Raw genomic sequence first — 17,140 nt, 5'->3', positions numbered from 1 at the left:
TTAAAAAAAAAAAGTCAGCCAGTCCACTGAATAGCTCACAGCCAGAGGGGAGCGTTGGACTAAGTTGAGGCTTTCAGGTCTGGTTTTCATTTAACATTTAAGTAAGCAAACGTTAACGAGCATAAAGCTTCCGATATTTCCAGATATTAAGATATTGTGCTTAACGTATTTACGTATTCAAATCTCCATATCGAGTAATCGTACAGACTACGTTTTTAGGGGACCAACTCACAGGTGTAGGTGATCGAGGATAATCAATTGGTCCAGTCGAGCCTCCGCGTAAAAAGCATGTACGGATTAATTCCACGTGGAAACTAATAGGCGCCACTTAAGCATGAGAAGACCAACTAATGGGTAATTTGCACATTTTTTTTTATTTTTTTTGTATAAAATCTTCACAACAGATTTTCATCTTGCATGAATGACTCGAGGAGAAAGGCGCGATCACAGCACTAACTTTTGTGGCAGCAGCATTTTTGAATTTGTTCAACCTGATGCCAACAATTCCATTATTTGGGGGCTTTTGTCCAAGTGCCCTGCTGAAGTAATAACCCTGTTGTCCTCCAAGTTTGGAAGAGCTAGTTTGCTGATCAGGCTATATGACTAAAAGGCCCTCGTATAATGGATAAACTTGTGACTTTAAAAACAAAAGTGTTTTCCTATATCTTAAAATATCATGGTCATGTGGTATTCTTGTTGGTTCCTCTGTATGAAGTGTATGTAAATGCTACTAGATTCCTTCTGAAAGCTTATGAACACATGTTCCTAGTCTTCCTCATGCAGGTTTTCAGTGAATAATCACAGAGGTACCTTCAAAGCTCATCAGATGTGTGAGAACGGCATGCCTTTGCACTTTCTTTAAAAACATTTTTTGACAAATCCAGGAGCAAGTCACAGGAAACCTGAGCAGTAAGAGAGGGGCAATTTTCAGATTTACTCATCTGAATCTTTTTATGCAAATCAAGGTTTTAAAATACAAAGAATACATCACTGTGTGTTGTGAAGGTTGAGGGTTTGTGTCTCCTCAGATCCAAGGATGACCTTAAAGGAAGCTTAAAGGCCAATAAAAGGAAGGACAACCCCTCCTCTGGACAGAATAGTGAGCTCCAGATTCGTCATTCTCGCAAGGAACATCAACGGAGGTTGGACTCAGTCAATTCCAGATTGTGCTGTCAAAGCAACCAAAAGTAGTTATCTGCTAATATCCTTGTTTGTCATGGCATTTTGTACTATGTTATATTATTGGTTGTGTCATAATCCTATTTAGGAGGTGAATTAGTTGGAGGGTGACACTGTAGCAACAACAACTTATTAACTGTATATATTCTCATGTAATAATATGCATGTGTCCCCAGGCTTCAAATAAGAGCATCTTGTGTGATCTTCTGCCCTTTGTTAAAGGTCAGTTAGACACAGCAACCACACTAGAGCTCCCTGCAAAGTATATAAGTTACCTGAAGGAGACTCTGCCTCCACACATTCTGTCTAACGTAGGTCTAATGCATCCTGATGGCAGCATTTAACAGTTAAACCTGTGCAGTGATTATTTAAATGACTCAATGTCTTGTTTTCTGCAGGTTAATAAAGCAGTTGAGGAGCGTGCCAGCAGTTTATGGAAAAACGTACTGCAATCACAAAAGAAAAGGTACAAACACTTCTATTCAAAGTTATTTTAAATAAACATTTTAATTAAGAGTTCTAAGTAGACTTTTTTTTTTTCCCCCCTCAAACAGAAAAACAGTCAGGCTAACGAGGAACATGTTGCAGAGAAAAAAGCCAGCTGCTAAGAAGTCAAATACGGGTATATACATTTGTGTGTGTGTGTGTGTTTGTTGGTGCGGTGTGAGTTTGTTTTTAATGTTGTTTTTAAGTTTTAGTATTTAATTTTAGATCATGCTTCAGGAAGAAGCCCTCAGCAGAAGACCCGTGAACAAGTACATCAGCCGTCTACGACCGTAACCCTTCCTCCGACGATGAGTCAAGCGCTTCCTCCAGCTGACTGTCTGACCACAGTTCATGCCCCGCCAATATTGTTGGACAAATCGACAGTTCCCCGAGGACAAATGCTGCCAGTGTGCCAGGATCAATTTCCCTCTGCCTCATTTCAGTTTGTGGAAAATAACTGGATAAACCAAACGTCGGCATTTACAAACACATCAGCAACAATCAGCCACACTTTTTTACCAGAGAAGGCACTGGACCCATCATCATGCGATATGTTATGGGATAGCACTTCTAGCCTAGTAGATCCTGTTGATTTCCCGTCAGTTTATTTTGACCAAGTCTACACCCCACCTGACCACAGTGCTGTAACACATGTCATCACATCACCAGAGCAAAGTCTGATTGATTCACCTCTGGTTGACCTATCTGACATTAGTTCAGTAGAGGATTTTACAGACCAACTGCTAACCCCGGCGGCTAAATTTCAAAGTGCAGCATCAAGTTGTTATGACCCGAGTCCTGATAATGGAACTGATCCAGTGTTAGAAGCGCCATGTGATTTAAGGCTTCTCCAGGACACTGACCTGTGTAGTAGTACCCCTCTGACTGACTTTGAATGTCCCTCCTGGCTTGATTTGCTTTTGGATAGCAGTAATAACTGGTGCTTCCCTGACGTTGATTTGGTAGATCTGGCTCTTTTGCCCGAAATGGGGTCCTACTAAATGTATGGTTTTACATGTCACTAACACGAACAGCAGTTTTGAATTGCAAAGTTTTTTTTGGTTTTGTTTTTTGTGACTGCATTGATGTCATTTGTTTAAGGGGGTTCACACACATTAGCTTGGCATGTATTGCAGTATTGCATATCTGTATCATGTAGGTCAAAATGTGCTTTCAGTTTTTTCCTATGTTGTCACATGGCATTTCCAATTGTATTGAGTACACCTTTAGTCTTTTGGCAAAACAATGCAACATTTTATGGTATCTGTGTATCTTTCATTTCTGACATCAATAAATAAATAATGCATTTTCCAATAGACAATTTTAAAAGTAGATAGTAGATTGTGTGACATAAATGGGAAACCAGTGGTGGTCTGCTGTTTTTATCTTAAATATTTGTTTAGTTAAAATTCCTTAAATGACCAATGTTTATCTCTGATACACATGGCAAACGACAAAATTTATATGGCACGTTAATCAAAAGTGCTTTACAATTTGCATCTCCTTTTGTGTAAATTGTTAGCAGCAAAAAAGCAAAACAAAAAAATCCATTAGCCTATTAAAAAAAAAAAGTATTTCTTTTTGAAATTTGTCCAAAAATATTTATCATTGGACTTAATTTCAGGTACTTATGTGATTCCTTTCCGATTGAATGAGAAATGTTTATATGATTTTGATGACCCATATTCTTCCTTGTTCTCCATTTTGGAGCAGGGGCCTTACAGATTTCAACTAACCCTGAATGTGGATACAACATCCAGCCACTCAGTAGAGATATTAGGCTGAGATTCTACACAATGTTCACAAACAACTGCAATGAAAATACAAACCCAAAAGTGTTTCTGTTCAAAGCCAGCCTGCTCCAATGTGTGCATTGTATATGCAGCAAAATTGAAATCTTGAATGCACTCATTTTTGTTCTCTTCTTTTATTTAAGTTAAGTAAATTACAGTTGAGGTCTTAAAGCTAGACTTCAAAACCAGATCACTCAAAACGTTCTCACTGTTAAATGTTTTGTTCACAGCACAGTACAGAAATCTAGATATGTATCAAATACAGTTTGAAAATATGCAGCTACAACAGACAGCACTCAAATAGTTACAATTTCAAATCCTCAGACCCCGAGATGAGAGTAATTTTACCAACTTTGATTCATAGGCAAATAGGAATGTTATGTGTTGAAGGTCTAACAAACTAACAGCGTGGTCAGTTTTACATCTTAAAATGTTAGCTTTTTTTTTGCATTATCGTTCGATATTTGCAGGCACAGTGAAATCAGGAGTGCAAAAAATAGTTATCTGAAATGTATGCGAGTCACATGAAGATACTGAGAAACTTCATATTTTTTGGTTTATTCAAAGTATATAATTTGCTCTCATCATTGCAGGGAAAAACACAGACTCTTCATGAAGATTGTGAAAGATTTCAGTGTTTACTCAAGAACAATTCAATAGTTTGTTGATACAAACAGCAGTGTTAAGCAGTTACCTTTCGAGATAAGTAATAATACCTGAATGTTAGATGATCATCAATATTCTGTATAAACTAATGTTTTGGTTTGGGTTATATAATCTGCCGATTCTACACATTTAGGTCCATGTATCTTGTATATTACATATAAATTAAAGTGCTTACTGGTTGTATCAAACTGTAGGATATGCATATAACAGTAGTTAAATATAGAATTATTTTTTTATACACAATTATAATTAAATATATATATATTTATTTGATCAGAAATATAAGCTATGTTTTAAGGCTTTGCTGGGGCCAGTGAGGCAGGACACTACTAGTTATTTGTCCAGTTTCTCCATCTGCTTCCCGGTCCCTGGTTTTTCCTGCAGTTTGTAGTCTTCTAGAATGGCCTGTGCCGTGTGCTTGCCAGTCCTTTTCACCACAGCTTTGATCCCCAGGTTGTCAATATTGAAGGCAGTGATACCGACATTAATGGCAGAATTGACAGCGTGGTCTGTAGCTTGTCCTGCTGCTGCCCCGTACCTTCATCAGGGTCAGATCGGGTGAGAGGTCAGAGCAAGTGGCAGGAGACAGAGGATTTGGGAAGAATGAATTAATATGCAGTGCACGGATTGTATGCATGCCATGCTGTATGTGAATTGTAATGTGAGAATTACACTCATGCAAGTGCACAATCTGGAAAAAAGACGTTTCTGTCTGCCAGAATCTGATTTCAATATCCAAAACAAAAAAAAATGTAATGGTTGAACAGTCAGATGGGCATATTTGCTTTTGGCTAATTTAGTTTAAAAAATATTTGGCAAATCAAGGCATTTTATCACATCAATGCAAAATCCCTGTAAATTGAATATTGCCATTATGAGGTCCTGCTTATTGATTTCTGACAAAGGCTTATTACAACCAAATATACTAAAGAGAGATATTTGATAAGCATTGGAACATGTAACTCCAGCTTATTGCGTATGGGGAGATGTTAAGATCAGGCAGAACAGAAATATTGTCAATGATAAGATTTCCATTCAAACAATTTTTAGAAATCAGTGAAAGCAGCACCCTCATGTGAACTGGCACATGGGCAAGGGAAGTGAATTGATCCAGTGCAGAATTCAGCAGTGCTTTGTGGAAGGGCAGAGTCATTCAAAAAAGAGAAAGAGGCTCAGGTGATGTTTGTGATTAGTGGTTTAAAGAGTTAAACAGCTGTGTATTATTAGAAAGAATTACAGTTCTTCTCATTAGGTGGGTCAAGTAGCTTTTGTAGACCCCTAAATCTGCAAAGCAAATTGAAGAGGAATACAGGTGAGTGCACATTTGCTTTTGCTCGTGTAGTGCAAGAGGTGATTTGCAACATACACATCAAAAACCTGGCTAGCAAGCATTGTGCAAAAAAAAATAAATAGCTGTATTTTCAAGCAAGTCACAGTAGTCATACAAGTAAGTTAATACAGAAAGTAAGACTTACTTATGTTTTATGGTGGTGACTGTCTCTGATGCCACACTCGTAGTAATGTCCTTTGCTGCTACTTCCAAGCCAGTCCACATGGTCGCAAATCCTGGGCAAACAGGCAAAGCTCTCTTATAGATGTTGTGTAAACACAAAGCATGACATGTTTTAACCCACTTCACTCTTAGGGAATATAAGATGTCGGCTCACTCTACCTTGCACTCCGCTGGCAGCCACCACCATTGCTCCATCTATGTTGGAACGCCCATCCTTGTCTTTCTTCATGGACTCTGGGATCAGCTTGCCTCCGTGTTTTTTCACATGTGGCGCCAACTCTCGACCCACACAGCCAGCGACAGTACACACCCCATCCACTGCAGGAACACAGCGTTACTCAATTAGACGTCCACAGCCAAACAACCACACAAGGTCAGTGAAACCCACGGACTCAAGATGACTTGGTCACCTAGAAACTGGCTGACTTTGACAGCTCCTCCCGTCGCTTGCTTGGCCACATGGAGGCCTTTGGTGACTGTGGGGCTGACTTGGGCGGGGTTGTCCTCTGGAGTGATGTGTTCTCTGAGTTTAGACGCCCCTTTGTGAATGGCCTTGCCCGTGAATTCGGCTCCTTTCACCAAACCCCAGCTTAACCAGGATGCACCTGAAAGGATCACACAGGGTTAGTCAGTCTAGACAGCTGACTTATATCCATGAGCAATGTTCCAAACTACTCACTAACGAACTGAAGAAAAAGGACATTGAAGTTTAAAGAAACACTTGTGCTTTTTAGACTGCATATTCTCAGCCTGTTGTCTCACACTCACACACACACTCACACACACACACACACACACACACACACGAGCAGTGTAAAAATAACAAATACAAACTCACCAGTCAAGATCCCGCTTGCCACCTTTTCACTCCACTCAGGCAGACTTTTGTCCTCCTCGGTCTCTGCCGGTGCAGTCTCCTCGGGTGTCACGATGGACACCTTCTGACTGAGATTGATGGTGTCTGCAGCTTTGTCTGGATCCTGGTCAAATAGACACATTTGTTAGCCACAGTAGGATGGACACAGACAATGTGTGCGGGGAATTAGAGCTGCTTGTTTGTAACTTTGTGCAAGTTGTACACATCTCCGTTCAAATATTTGACCGCAACAAGACCTCCCACGCACACAATACCGCCTCTCATTCTGTGCTTCTAATTACAATGCACTATTTGTTCACCACAAACAGACCGTCACTCTAAAATGTCCGCGCAGTCAGAAAGCTTCGAGCTGAAATCCTCAAATCATCTACTCGGCTCAAAAATGAAAAAAAAAACCCAAAAAAAAACCGAGTGCTTACTTTCTGACAGGGTACCACGTCCATCAGAGAAGATAACTATTGTGACTGCATTCATCAAAAATGACCTTGTTTTGCATCCCTCTGAAATTGTGTCTCCACCTCCATCATGGCTGAACTGGCACTTGTCTTTCAGCTGAAGCTCTGAGGTTGTTCTAACCACTGCAGATAAGAGCATTATAACTGATTAATTCTCCTCACCTGCCAGTGTCAAATCCCCACAGTGCTGAGGCAGGGGTAACGTGAGGAAGTGAGCCAGATCAGAGGTAGGCCGCAGCAAGAGTTTCATGCCAGACCAATGCAATTAAAAATTTGGGGATCTTCTCAGTCTGCAGCCTCAAAGTACTATGTCAGCAGCAAATACCATTGTTCCTATGAGAGGTACAGATTTCATAATTGCAGTGTTTCCGATGCTTGCAGAATTTATTTGTGATAATCCACTTGGAAAAGGGTGTTCCAGGTCTGCGAAACAGCAGTGAAATCACAAGCTAACCAACAACTGCACCAATTTGGCATATTCACATACAGTAAGTAAGTCAAATGCATTGAAACACAGAACTAATAAACACAAACACATCTTTTTGTGGGTATAAATATATGTAGATGGTCACCCGGATAGATTATTCTAGCTACTATACGGGGATTTTTTTTTTTTTTTTTTAAATCAACATTAGCAGCTGAAGCTGAAAAGGATAAGAATTTTAGAAGAAGCAGACCAACGAGCCAGGCGCCTGGAACAGTGTCACTCATGAAGAATAGCACTCTGTGCCCCTAGTGGCTCAAGAGGATTTGCCAAAAGGTATAGTGTGACAATTCTTTGGTGACAGTTGAATTTTTATTTTAAGCAGTAGAGAGATTTTTCCCTGAACAATGATTCTGTTCTCACTTTGGTCAGTCAGAAAAACAGGGTATGTGTGGCATGGCATTCAGCTGCAGATGACCTGTATTATTGATGTATATATATATTCAAATATATTGGCCTCATTTGCAATCGTTCACTAAAGAATGTCAAAATGTGTTGTGCTGTCGCAGATCTGACCACACGGTAACACTGACCTGAACCCTGAGATCTGTCATCTGTGACAACAGGTCCTGAAACAGGTCTCTGTCAGCAGCAGGAAGCTCAGAGGACAACACCACCCCCACATAATAGCCTGGAGCTGGTGCCATCATGTCCGGAAACATGAACACACCGGTGTTACACAGCAGCGCCGGCGAGTCCATGGCCATGAGAGGGTACAGCCAGTCACTCACCTGCAGGATTAAAAGAACGTTCAGAAACAGCTGGAAAATGGGATAAAAAATAAAAAAAAATTAAAAAAAGGTTAAATATGCGCTGCCATGATGATGTGTTGTCCCCAAATTTCTGATTTATAAACAGTGTGCCTTCATAGACAGCAATGTGCAATGATAAGTGAATTCACATGGAAGTCAAATGTAAAAGAGGGAAAGAGGTCTGCAAAGACAGCTGGCTAAAATACAAGATTTTAAATGTAACCTCGAAATGACGAGGCAGACATGTCTGAGCTCAACACTGAACGCATTGAGAGGACAAACCAGAGGACAGCGTTGTCCTGTGACTGCTGCATGTCTAACAGGATTATAGGGCATAACAGTGCAAGCAGGATTTACGTAATTACTTGCACTCATGTGAATCAGTGATGTCACCCACTGGCAATGGCACCTGGGACATTCCCCAATGAAGAGTCAAATTTCAGTCTTAGGTTAGTGTCAGAAAACACGGCAGAGCAAAACATTGTCCAAAAAAAAAAAAAAGCAAGATATTAATCAGAACTGAATGTTGTAGGGTTTTCCCTTCCCTTGGCAGATTTTCCAAGTTGAACAAAACCTGAAATCACTGGCAGTAAAAAGACCATAATGCATCACTACAACAGCAGAATCACTCAAGGGTGACAATCAGTGAAAACACAACAGGATGATGCACTAGTTGATCCGTGCGAGTCAAGAACAGCAGAATTCACATCGCTAAAACGATATTATAAACCCGACAGCTCAGACCGAGGATGGGATAGAAAATAAGAGTTTCGGCAAGAGGGGGAGACAGACAATGACGCCATGAACAGCCATGTCAAATGTGTGAAAACAGGATAACGACATGGAGTTGTTTTCTAAATTTGAGTCAGATCGGATCCTGATCTGGGATTTCCCCGAGAATTACGTCCTAGTGATGAACCCATTGGGATTAGGGCACTAGGTAAACAACAGTTGCATGTCCATTGGGTCGGGAGGTATTGATCGTTAACAAGCTTATCTCCTCCCACTGATGACTCGCAGTCAAAAAGATCTTGACGAGTTGAGCAAACATCTTACAAAATCAGGTTAAAGGGCACAACAAATATTTGAGAAATGGTGACACGACACAGCGGGGACATTTTACTTGCTGAATCAAACGGGCATGACGGAGGCTGATCTCGACCAAGAGGAGGTTCAATGTTCTGGAGGAGAATATGTGGTCTCTCACCTGCAGAAATGCTGGTGGTCGATCTGGCAACGTGTCAGAGTGATCGCTGGTAAACTTCACCAGCCGCAGGAAGCCCGGGTATGATGGCGCGCTCACTTGCCCCTCGGGTGTGACAAAGAATATCTGCACACCACGAGGAATGTACAGCAACTCCTCTCCCTCTTCACCCACGCTGTGGGGCGACGAGCTCGAGTTAGACGAGCGACTGTAGAACTCATCCCCAACCAATGACATCTCCCCTGAATCTGTTCCGTAAGAGATGGATAGGTGGCCGTCGGCCGCCTGAGGAGAGTAAGCTGGAGGCTGTTCCGCCACCGGCTGTCTGGAAGTTGAGGGAGATGGACCCACGCCACTGCTTCCATGCAGGCCTCCTGCAGCTCCAGCAGGCCTCTGTGGCTTCTCTTTGGTCGGGAGCTTTGGGTAGAGGCCTTCGGCATCGGGGCCAGACACACTGCTGGAGCTCAGTGCGGGTCTAGATCCAGTTTCAGAGCTGGTTTCTAGTATGGCAAGGCGAGTGGTGATGTTGTTCAGCGTCTCCTGCATCTTCTTCTGCGTCTGTCTTGCCGATTCCCAGGAGCTGCCAACACACTCCTCTCCCTGCGAAGGCACACTGATGGCCCTGAGAAGGTGCTGTCGTCCTCGCTTGTAGAGCTCCAGGGCCCGTGTCTTCTCCCCAGCTTCATCTGCTGTGAGTCCTTTATTGATGCACTCAAAGGCACTTTCATAGCCATCTTTGATCACTTGAAGTCTGGCGTTGTCGAAGGCATCTTGTTTAGATTTCTCCATTCCTTCTGAAATAAGACTTACAATTAGGTTTACTGACAATTTTGCTGCATTACTTAACATTTACATAGCAGCACAACGAATAAAGCAAACACGTGTGCAGCACGAGTGGGCACATGATCACCTTAGCCAAGAGTTGACACACTTATCTCACTACTCACATGTCACTGCCATTTTTTTTTTTTAATCACCCCGAAAGCCTTACATTTAACCGAGCTGACGAGCGTCTCTGAAGGATAAGTTACCGGACAGATTCCGGTCATATGTGCTGATTTAAATGTCCAACACAAGCCAACAGCCGCTAAGCATCGACGCGCACACAAGTTCAGCTGTTACGCCATGATGGCACAGTACTGACAGCGAGGCAACTATAACAAGTCAGTTGACAGCGTCATTGGTAACAGCTGTCAGTTAGCATTGGCTCTTTTGATATAGTCTTACCTCCACTGAGCGAAAAAAAAACAAAAACGTCGACGCGTATTTTGCCAGATAGCTCTCTCGTAAGCTCGCTTTCGTGCTCGCTTTGACTTCAATTGGCAACCAGCTTCCTCAGGAAAGTGGAGTCAGCTGACAGACAACTCCTGGTTGCAGCGTGATGTCTGACAATGTAACGACGACTACTGACAGCGTTGACCTTTCAAAGCAAAAGTATCTCGACAGGACGTGCGCACCACAACCGGTGGATCAGCCACGAACCTCAGCTGCGTTTTGACTTTTATTTTGAAAGGTCCAGCCGGAATGGGAAATACGTTGTTATGCCTGCACTTGACTGTTTTTGTAGATTTGCTCTATGACCACTGGAGAGCAGTGAGCGCTCATTTTAATGTCTCGGCCATAGTCGGTGTGTAAAAGACGCTGAATAGAGATAACAGTTATATGCTTCAAAATGATCAGTTTCTCTGGTTTTACTATTTATTGGTTTGTGGTTGAGTAAAATGAAAATGCTTGTTTTATTCTATAAACTACTGACAACATTTCGCCCAAATTTCAAATAAATATATTGTCATTTAGAGCATTTATTAGCAGAAAATGACAACTGGTCAAAATAACACAAAATATGCAGTGTTTTCAGATCTCGAATAATGCAAAGTTCATATTCATTTTTAAACAACACAATACTAATGTTTTAACTTAGGAAGAGTTCAGAAATCAATATTTGGTGGAATAACCTTGATATACAAATCACAGCTTTCATGCGTCTCGGCATGCTCTCCATCAGTCTTTCACATTGCTGTTGGGTGACTTTACTTGTCCTGCTGGGAAAAAAAAAAAAAAAAAACACTCCTCAGAGTTGGGGAACATTGTCAGAGCAGAAGGAAGCACGTTTTCTTCCAGGACAACTTTGTACTTCACAAAGACAAATCTGCCCGATTCCAGCCTTGATGAAGCACCCCCAGATCCTCACCAATCCTCCAACAAATGTCACAGTAGGTGCGAGACACTGTGGCTTGTAGGCCTCTCCAGGTCTCCGTCTAACCATTAGATGACCAGGTGTTGGGCAAAGCTGAAACTTGGACTCATCAGAGAAGATGACCTTCCTCCAGTCCTCTATGGTCCAATCCTTATGCTCTTTTGCCTGGCTCTTCTTTGCTTCTCGTTGATGAAGGGCTTTTTTGTAGCTTTGCACGACTTCAGCCCTGTCCCTAGGAGTCTGTTTCTAACTGTCCCCGCCGTGCACTTCACCCCAGCTGCCGTTTGCCGTTCTTTTTGGAGGTCACTTGATGTCATCCTATGCTTGTTGAGTGACATTCGAATGAGTTGGCGGTCATCCCAATGAGTGGAGTTGTTTTCGTCCTCTGCTGGTCTGTAGGTTTGTTGTCCCTAATGTCTGCTGCTTAACCTTGTTCTTGTGAACCGCCGTCTAAACGGTTTACTTTCGTTTTTCCCTAGTTTGTCATGTAATGACGATTGACGGTCGTGTATTTTAAATTAAGTGTTTATTATTCTCTTGCGGTTACGAGGCAGAACTGAAACACATTAAATTGACCAAAAGGTCAAAAGTAGCATCAAGGTATAATTGACAAAATAGGGAGATTGCCAGGAAATTCTTTCAAAATAGGCTACAACCCACAAACCGAATCGAACAGAAATTTATCATCTGGCAGATGGAAGAGGATCATGGACTACAGGCTATATAAAAGAGGACTTGCCTTATATACATTCTATGGGACCGACACATCCACAACTCTAAATGAAAATTATTATTTTCTTATTTTTTTTAAGTTTTATTTTTTTATACTGACTTTTATGTTCCAATGATATTCTAATTTAAGTAGTCAAGTTAAAAGTGGATCTCAGTTTCCAAATGTTCAATGGAAACGACGTTTTAGGTCAGCCGATCAGGTCAAAGGTCTCTGGTAAACAGGATTAGGCCATAGGATTTAGTTTTTAGTTTTTAAATTATTATTATTATCATCATAATTTAAAACAGTTATGAAATAAACACCCTGAAACTACACACTGCGCTACGGTATGTGGCGGTATGTACCTGTTCAAGTTGGTTGCGATCCGCCAATCGAACCACAGAAGAAGAATGGTCTCTGGTGATGTAACGACATAGAGGTGATTAAAATGGCGGCATAAATAACACTTCAGACTACTTAATGAATCCATGAAAAATATTTTTTTTTTTTTAAATCAGTGGATCAGAATCAGTGACGATAGACAAGAGTTCTCTCTGCAACCAATAAGATAGCAGGAAGCTGAACGTTTATTAAGCTGGAAGAGAAAGCCTGCCGGCTAACAGCAGCAGAGTGCAACTGCACACAAGGCAGTGCAAGTTTATTTGTAAAACACATATTGTACATACCTGCAGTTTATGGTGCTTTACAAAAGGCATAAAAGGACATATAACACCCAAAGAGCCTTGTCAACATTCTTTCAGAGGCTGTATGCCCTGGTTTGTACCTGGTACGCACCAGTTGTTTGAAAGGGAGACAAATAAACGTAAATTAATCTTAAATAAACGTAAATGAATTGTGCTTGATCATCACCTGCTTTGCCAGTAAATGGCAGGTGACAGCTGTTTAATTAACATTTATTGTATAAATCTGGTTTACTTATGAGCTAGTGCCCAGCTGCTGTTGTATGTGTGTTTGTAGTCTCTTTCGTCTTTAAGAAAACATGCTCAAACTATATAGAATTTAGAGTATGTATCATACAGATCTTTTTCACATGAGCTTTAAGTTTGACTCAACAGTTAAATGCATTAGTTTTGATATTCTGTTTTTAATTTCTAAATTTGCTTCATGAGTCTGATCTGCCAGCTGAGCATTTGGAATTGTAAAATTATTGTTAGTTGTTCTCTAGTGGTCCAGTTAATCTGAAAAAAAAAACAAGGAAACAAAACCAACACAAACAAAAAAAGCCACAAAGCAACAGAAATCCCAAATTGGCGCAGGACAGCCCAGTAAAGTGGGTATTTTAATGTTTATATTGCTAATGATGGAAAAAGTATTAATGTGTAGTCTGTGACATTCAACAACAATGTTTCAACAATAATAAATTATAGACAACTAGTTTAAAGACATTCCGAAAATATTTTTGTGTTTAACTTAGAAGGGCTGCGCTGATGACGTCATGTCAAAAGTTAACCCAGCTGCTGAGAAAGCTGCATTCCCACATGATTTGTGGGGGAAAAACCCAACACCAGCCAGATTGATTTGTTCAGGAAGCGACCACCTTAATGCTGAAATGTGACCTTTGTCTGTCTACTGACCACCCATAGAGAGGTGCTTACCAGGGTTTTAAATCATTGTAAGACAAGCTCAGACAAACCAGTAAAGAAAAAGTTATTGCAGTTTACCGACTGAAAAAGAGAAGATTTGTTATAGATTTGATAAAACAGAGATATACATTAATAATAACTGTGAAAATGAAACCAGATAAGACTGTTGGAATGACAGAGATTGCACTGGGGACTACAATCTGCTGAGGGCGCCAAATCCCATCTCAAATAGAGACATCCAATGAAACGTGGAGGAAAACAGCATGGCTTTTAAACTGCTCTAAATTCAAGTTAATCAAAACCTTTTACATCCTTTGTAATTTAAACATTTTGCCCAAGCATGGAAATGATTAGGCCTACAGCATGGCATAAATGTGCCACTAATGACCATTAAATTGCCCATTTTGAAGCATTTGGCCATTACACAGAAAAGGCTACAGGCATTAAAAGCCAGGAGTAGAAGTCAGCGTGCATAATTAACCAAGAAGTAACTTTTTCAAATTCTTTCATGTGCCTGTTTTATTATTCCAACTGGCACCAGTTTCTCCTGTGATAGTGGCTGCAAAGAAAAAAAGCCTGTGATAAACAGCAGTCTCATCAAGTCTCGTTTCCAGTTTGAAAGATTCCCAGCATTCATGGTGAACAGATACCACATCACTGGGATTAGACCAGACACGCTCTTCATACATATGGAGTTAATACAACACAGCTTTATCTCACTATCCTATTTAACTCTGTCATACCAAATGATATATATATATCCCTGGGAATTTTGATGCATTATTTTTTTGATAGCTCACTCCTGTGTCAAAATGTTGAGCAAAGTGAGTATTTGTAGTGTATCCACAGTATAGGGTTTAATGTGCATATCATTTCATGGGTATAATAATCGCATTGTCAAGCATGGAGGTGAGGTTATCAGAGCTGTATACTGCAGATATGTCGCATGTCTTCATATTGCTGATTGTTTTACCAGGTGACTCTCCAAAGGAAGTTGTAAATTTACAAATGTTTCTTCATTGCGAGTCCAACGTCAGCTAATGTCTGTAACTCAACCAAGCTGGTAATCCATGTTCTCTGTTCTAAATGCTGGCTCACATATGAGCAACATATGTGCCCGTCACCATTTGCAAAACGGATTTCTTTTAAATCTATAGAATCATAAATTTGGTTTAGTCACGGCAATATTTTTCCTTAGAAGATGTCAAAATAGTCTTAACGATGTATTTTTAGCTCCACCAATGAGAAAGACATCATGCACTGCCTTTACTTATTGTTCTGGCTGCACAGAATTTAAATTAGAGGTCCTATTGTAGAGAAAGAATGATATTTTATTCTGTTCTTGTTCTTTTATTGTTCTTCATGAACATCTGCCACATGCAAAGAAGCCCCATTAAGATTTACTTTAACCTAAAACAGTCTTTCTGCATGTTTTTGTGTCAGACCAATGATAAATATGGAATGATAGCCCAGCCATCATTCAAATGATATGCAGGTGGTTTATTGGTTTATTCAAATTCAGTAAGCTGTATTTTTATGGAGTTTCAATTTTAAGTTGGCTGCTCAGTTTTGTTGTGATGAAATTGTAAACGAATCTATATCTAATATAATAATGGAAGAACTGAAAGGATGACTTGAGCCTGTAATGAATACCCAGATCTGCTGATTTTTTATAGGCAACACCACTGCTATTAGCTTTAACAATGTTCATGTAGCTGCTTTTAAAAAGAAGTTCATAAAACCGTTCTGCCCCACTTTCCCTTTGCCTAATCTCGTATTTCCCTTCAGTTTAATCACTGAGCAGATCAAACCTACCATTACTTTTAATGTTTAATCAGTCATGATTCACTTGTTTTGTACTAGTTTATTGATTTTGTTTGTTCTGTGTGCCAGACTTTATTACTTAAGAAGTCAATGATGTATGGCCTTCTTTATTATAATGTTCACTTTATTTCAGACCAACATTAGTTCCATAACATATTATATGTAGTGTGAATATTTTATGGTCTGTGTTCATGGAAATAATTATGGTCACAAAATGATTGACAATCAAATGACCTAATGATATAGCACTTATTGGTATTTCTTTGAAACGGAGACAGCGTATAGGTCAGAGGAAAGTATGGGTGTTAGGACCTCTGTGCAGTTTTCTCAGGGGTTCATTTCACCTGTGTAAACCAGTTCCTCCTTGTGTGCTAAAAAGGATCTTATCTTTCATTTACTCGGTTTCAAAACACAACATTGGTTGCACAAATGTAGTCAGTCATAAATGTAACTTTTAGGTAAACAAATGTAAGATATCGCCACGAGGCCGTTCATGCAGATAACAAAGGAAAACAGCAGTCTTGTTTTTGGTTACGTTAATTGACAGAAAATATTATTTATGGTACAAATTTGCACACAAACGGCGAACAAAATCTGACATTGGAATTGCATAATTATCTTTAAACCTTGCATGATTCAGGTTTGTATTAACTCATGTAATGCTCCTTGGGCAAGAACAACAAATAAGATAACAACATAACAAGGAAGCTGTGTCAATGCAGTGCCATATGAGTGCAATAAACTACAATTTCTACTAGTTAGTTAGAAATGTTGATATCAAGAACCATACAGGTCATCACCCAGTCCAAATACTCAACAAATGTCAAATGAAAAATGCGTAATTGAATCTCTTGAATTTCTTATAGTTTTCTTAAAGGGTTGGTTCAAATTAATGCATTGTTAAAGCTGCCACTTTTTCTATTAAAGCTGTATTAATCTAATCTGTCCCACATTTCATTACTTTTGTGACACAAATATAAAGTGTACCTCTGGTGCACACCTTACTTGTATGAGTTAATGCAGTTCCTAAAAAAACAAATCAGGACCTCAAGTCTCAGTTTCCCCTCAACACTCCACTGAGACTCGTAAAGGTTATTGTCCTCAAAGTGCATAGATGCACTGGCTAAATGAGTCAGCCGACCAAACACATGTTTCTGTTTTAAGAAAAGCCTCAACCTGCAACAACAGCTTTCAAATTAATCTCAATTATGAGAGAATTCCATTAGTTTGTTAACAATTTGTTTTTTTTAAACAATTATTTACTACAAACTAACAAGTTGCAGTTTTTGTTGAGACTGAATAGTTATTTGTGTCATAAAACTGCTTAAGGTTGTGAGGGGTATGAGACTAAACACTTTGAGTTTAGATCTTATTTGCGACCTCAAGTAAACATC

At 40.0% G+C, this 17,140-nt stretch overlaps 1 protein-coding gene and 2 long non-coding RNA genes across 6 annotated transcripts; 2 read left to right on the top strand and 1 right to left on the bottom strand.

Annotated features, from left to right (window-relative positions):
- Positions 1 to 285: 285 nt before the first annotated feature.
- Positions 286 to 1,435, top strand: LOC138205444 (uncharacterized). The gene is made up of 3 exons (XR_011178867.1): positions 286 to 354; positions 1,029 to 1,142; positions 1,402 to 1,435. It is a non-coding gene; the product is annotated as an uncharacterized lncRNA (long non-coding RNA).
- Positions 1,436 to 1,575: 140 nt separating this feature from the next.
- Positions 1,576 to 2,049, top strand: LOC138205443 (uncharacterized). The gene is made up of 3 exons (XR_011178866.1): positions 1,576 to 1,645; positions 1,734 to 1,801; positions 1,891 to 2,049. It is a non-coding gene; the product is annotated as an uncharacterized lncRNA (long non-coding RNA).
- A 1,527-nt stretch (positions 2,050 to 3,576) lies between these two features.
- On the bottom strand, positions 3,577 to 10,790 carry spartb (spartin b). 4 transcript variants are annotated; one of them, XM_069161419.1, is made up of 8 exons: positions 10,637 to 10,788; positions 9,413 to 10,203; positions 7,987 to 8,184; positions 6,476 to 6,617; positions 6,048 to 6,242; positions 5,797 to 5,955; positions 5,600 to 5,690; positions 3,577 to 4,662 (listed from the first exon to the last, which is right to left on the bottom strand). In XM_069161419.1, exons 2-8 carry the CDS (start codon positions 10,196 to 10,198, stop codon positions 4,458 to 4,460), a joined length of 1,776 nt encoding a protein of 591 aa, XP_069017520.1. In that variant the 5' UTR covers positions 10,199 to 10,203; positions 10,637 to 10,788; the 3' UTR covers positions 3,577 to 4,457. The 4 variants fall into 4 exon arrangements, with proteins under 4 accessions (XP_069017520.1, XP_069017522.1, XP_069017521.1 ...); XM_069161421.1 differs by having other exon boundaries at positions 9,413 to 10,200; XM_069161420.1 differs by lacking the exon at positions 10,637 to 10,788 and adding an exon at positions 10,357 to 10,483.
- Between the last annotated feature and the right edge of the window lie 6,350 nt (positions 10,791 to 17,140).

This window comes from Embiotoca jacksoni, unplaced genomic scaffold (genome assembly GCF_022577435.1).
Source record: "Embiotoca jacksoni isolate LCO1_2020_lvr unplaced genomic scaffold, fEmbJac1.0.p SCAF_28, whole genome shotgun sequence".
Classification (NCBI taxonomy): Eukaryota; Metazoa; Chordata; class Actinopteri; family Embiotocidae; genus Embiotoca; species Embiotoca jacksoni.
This window is presented reverse-complemented; position numbering and strand designations above follow the sequence as displayed.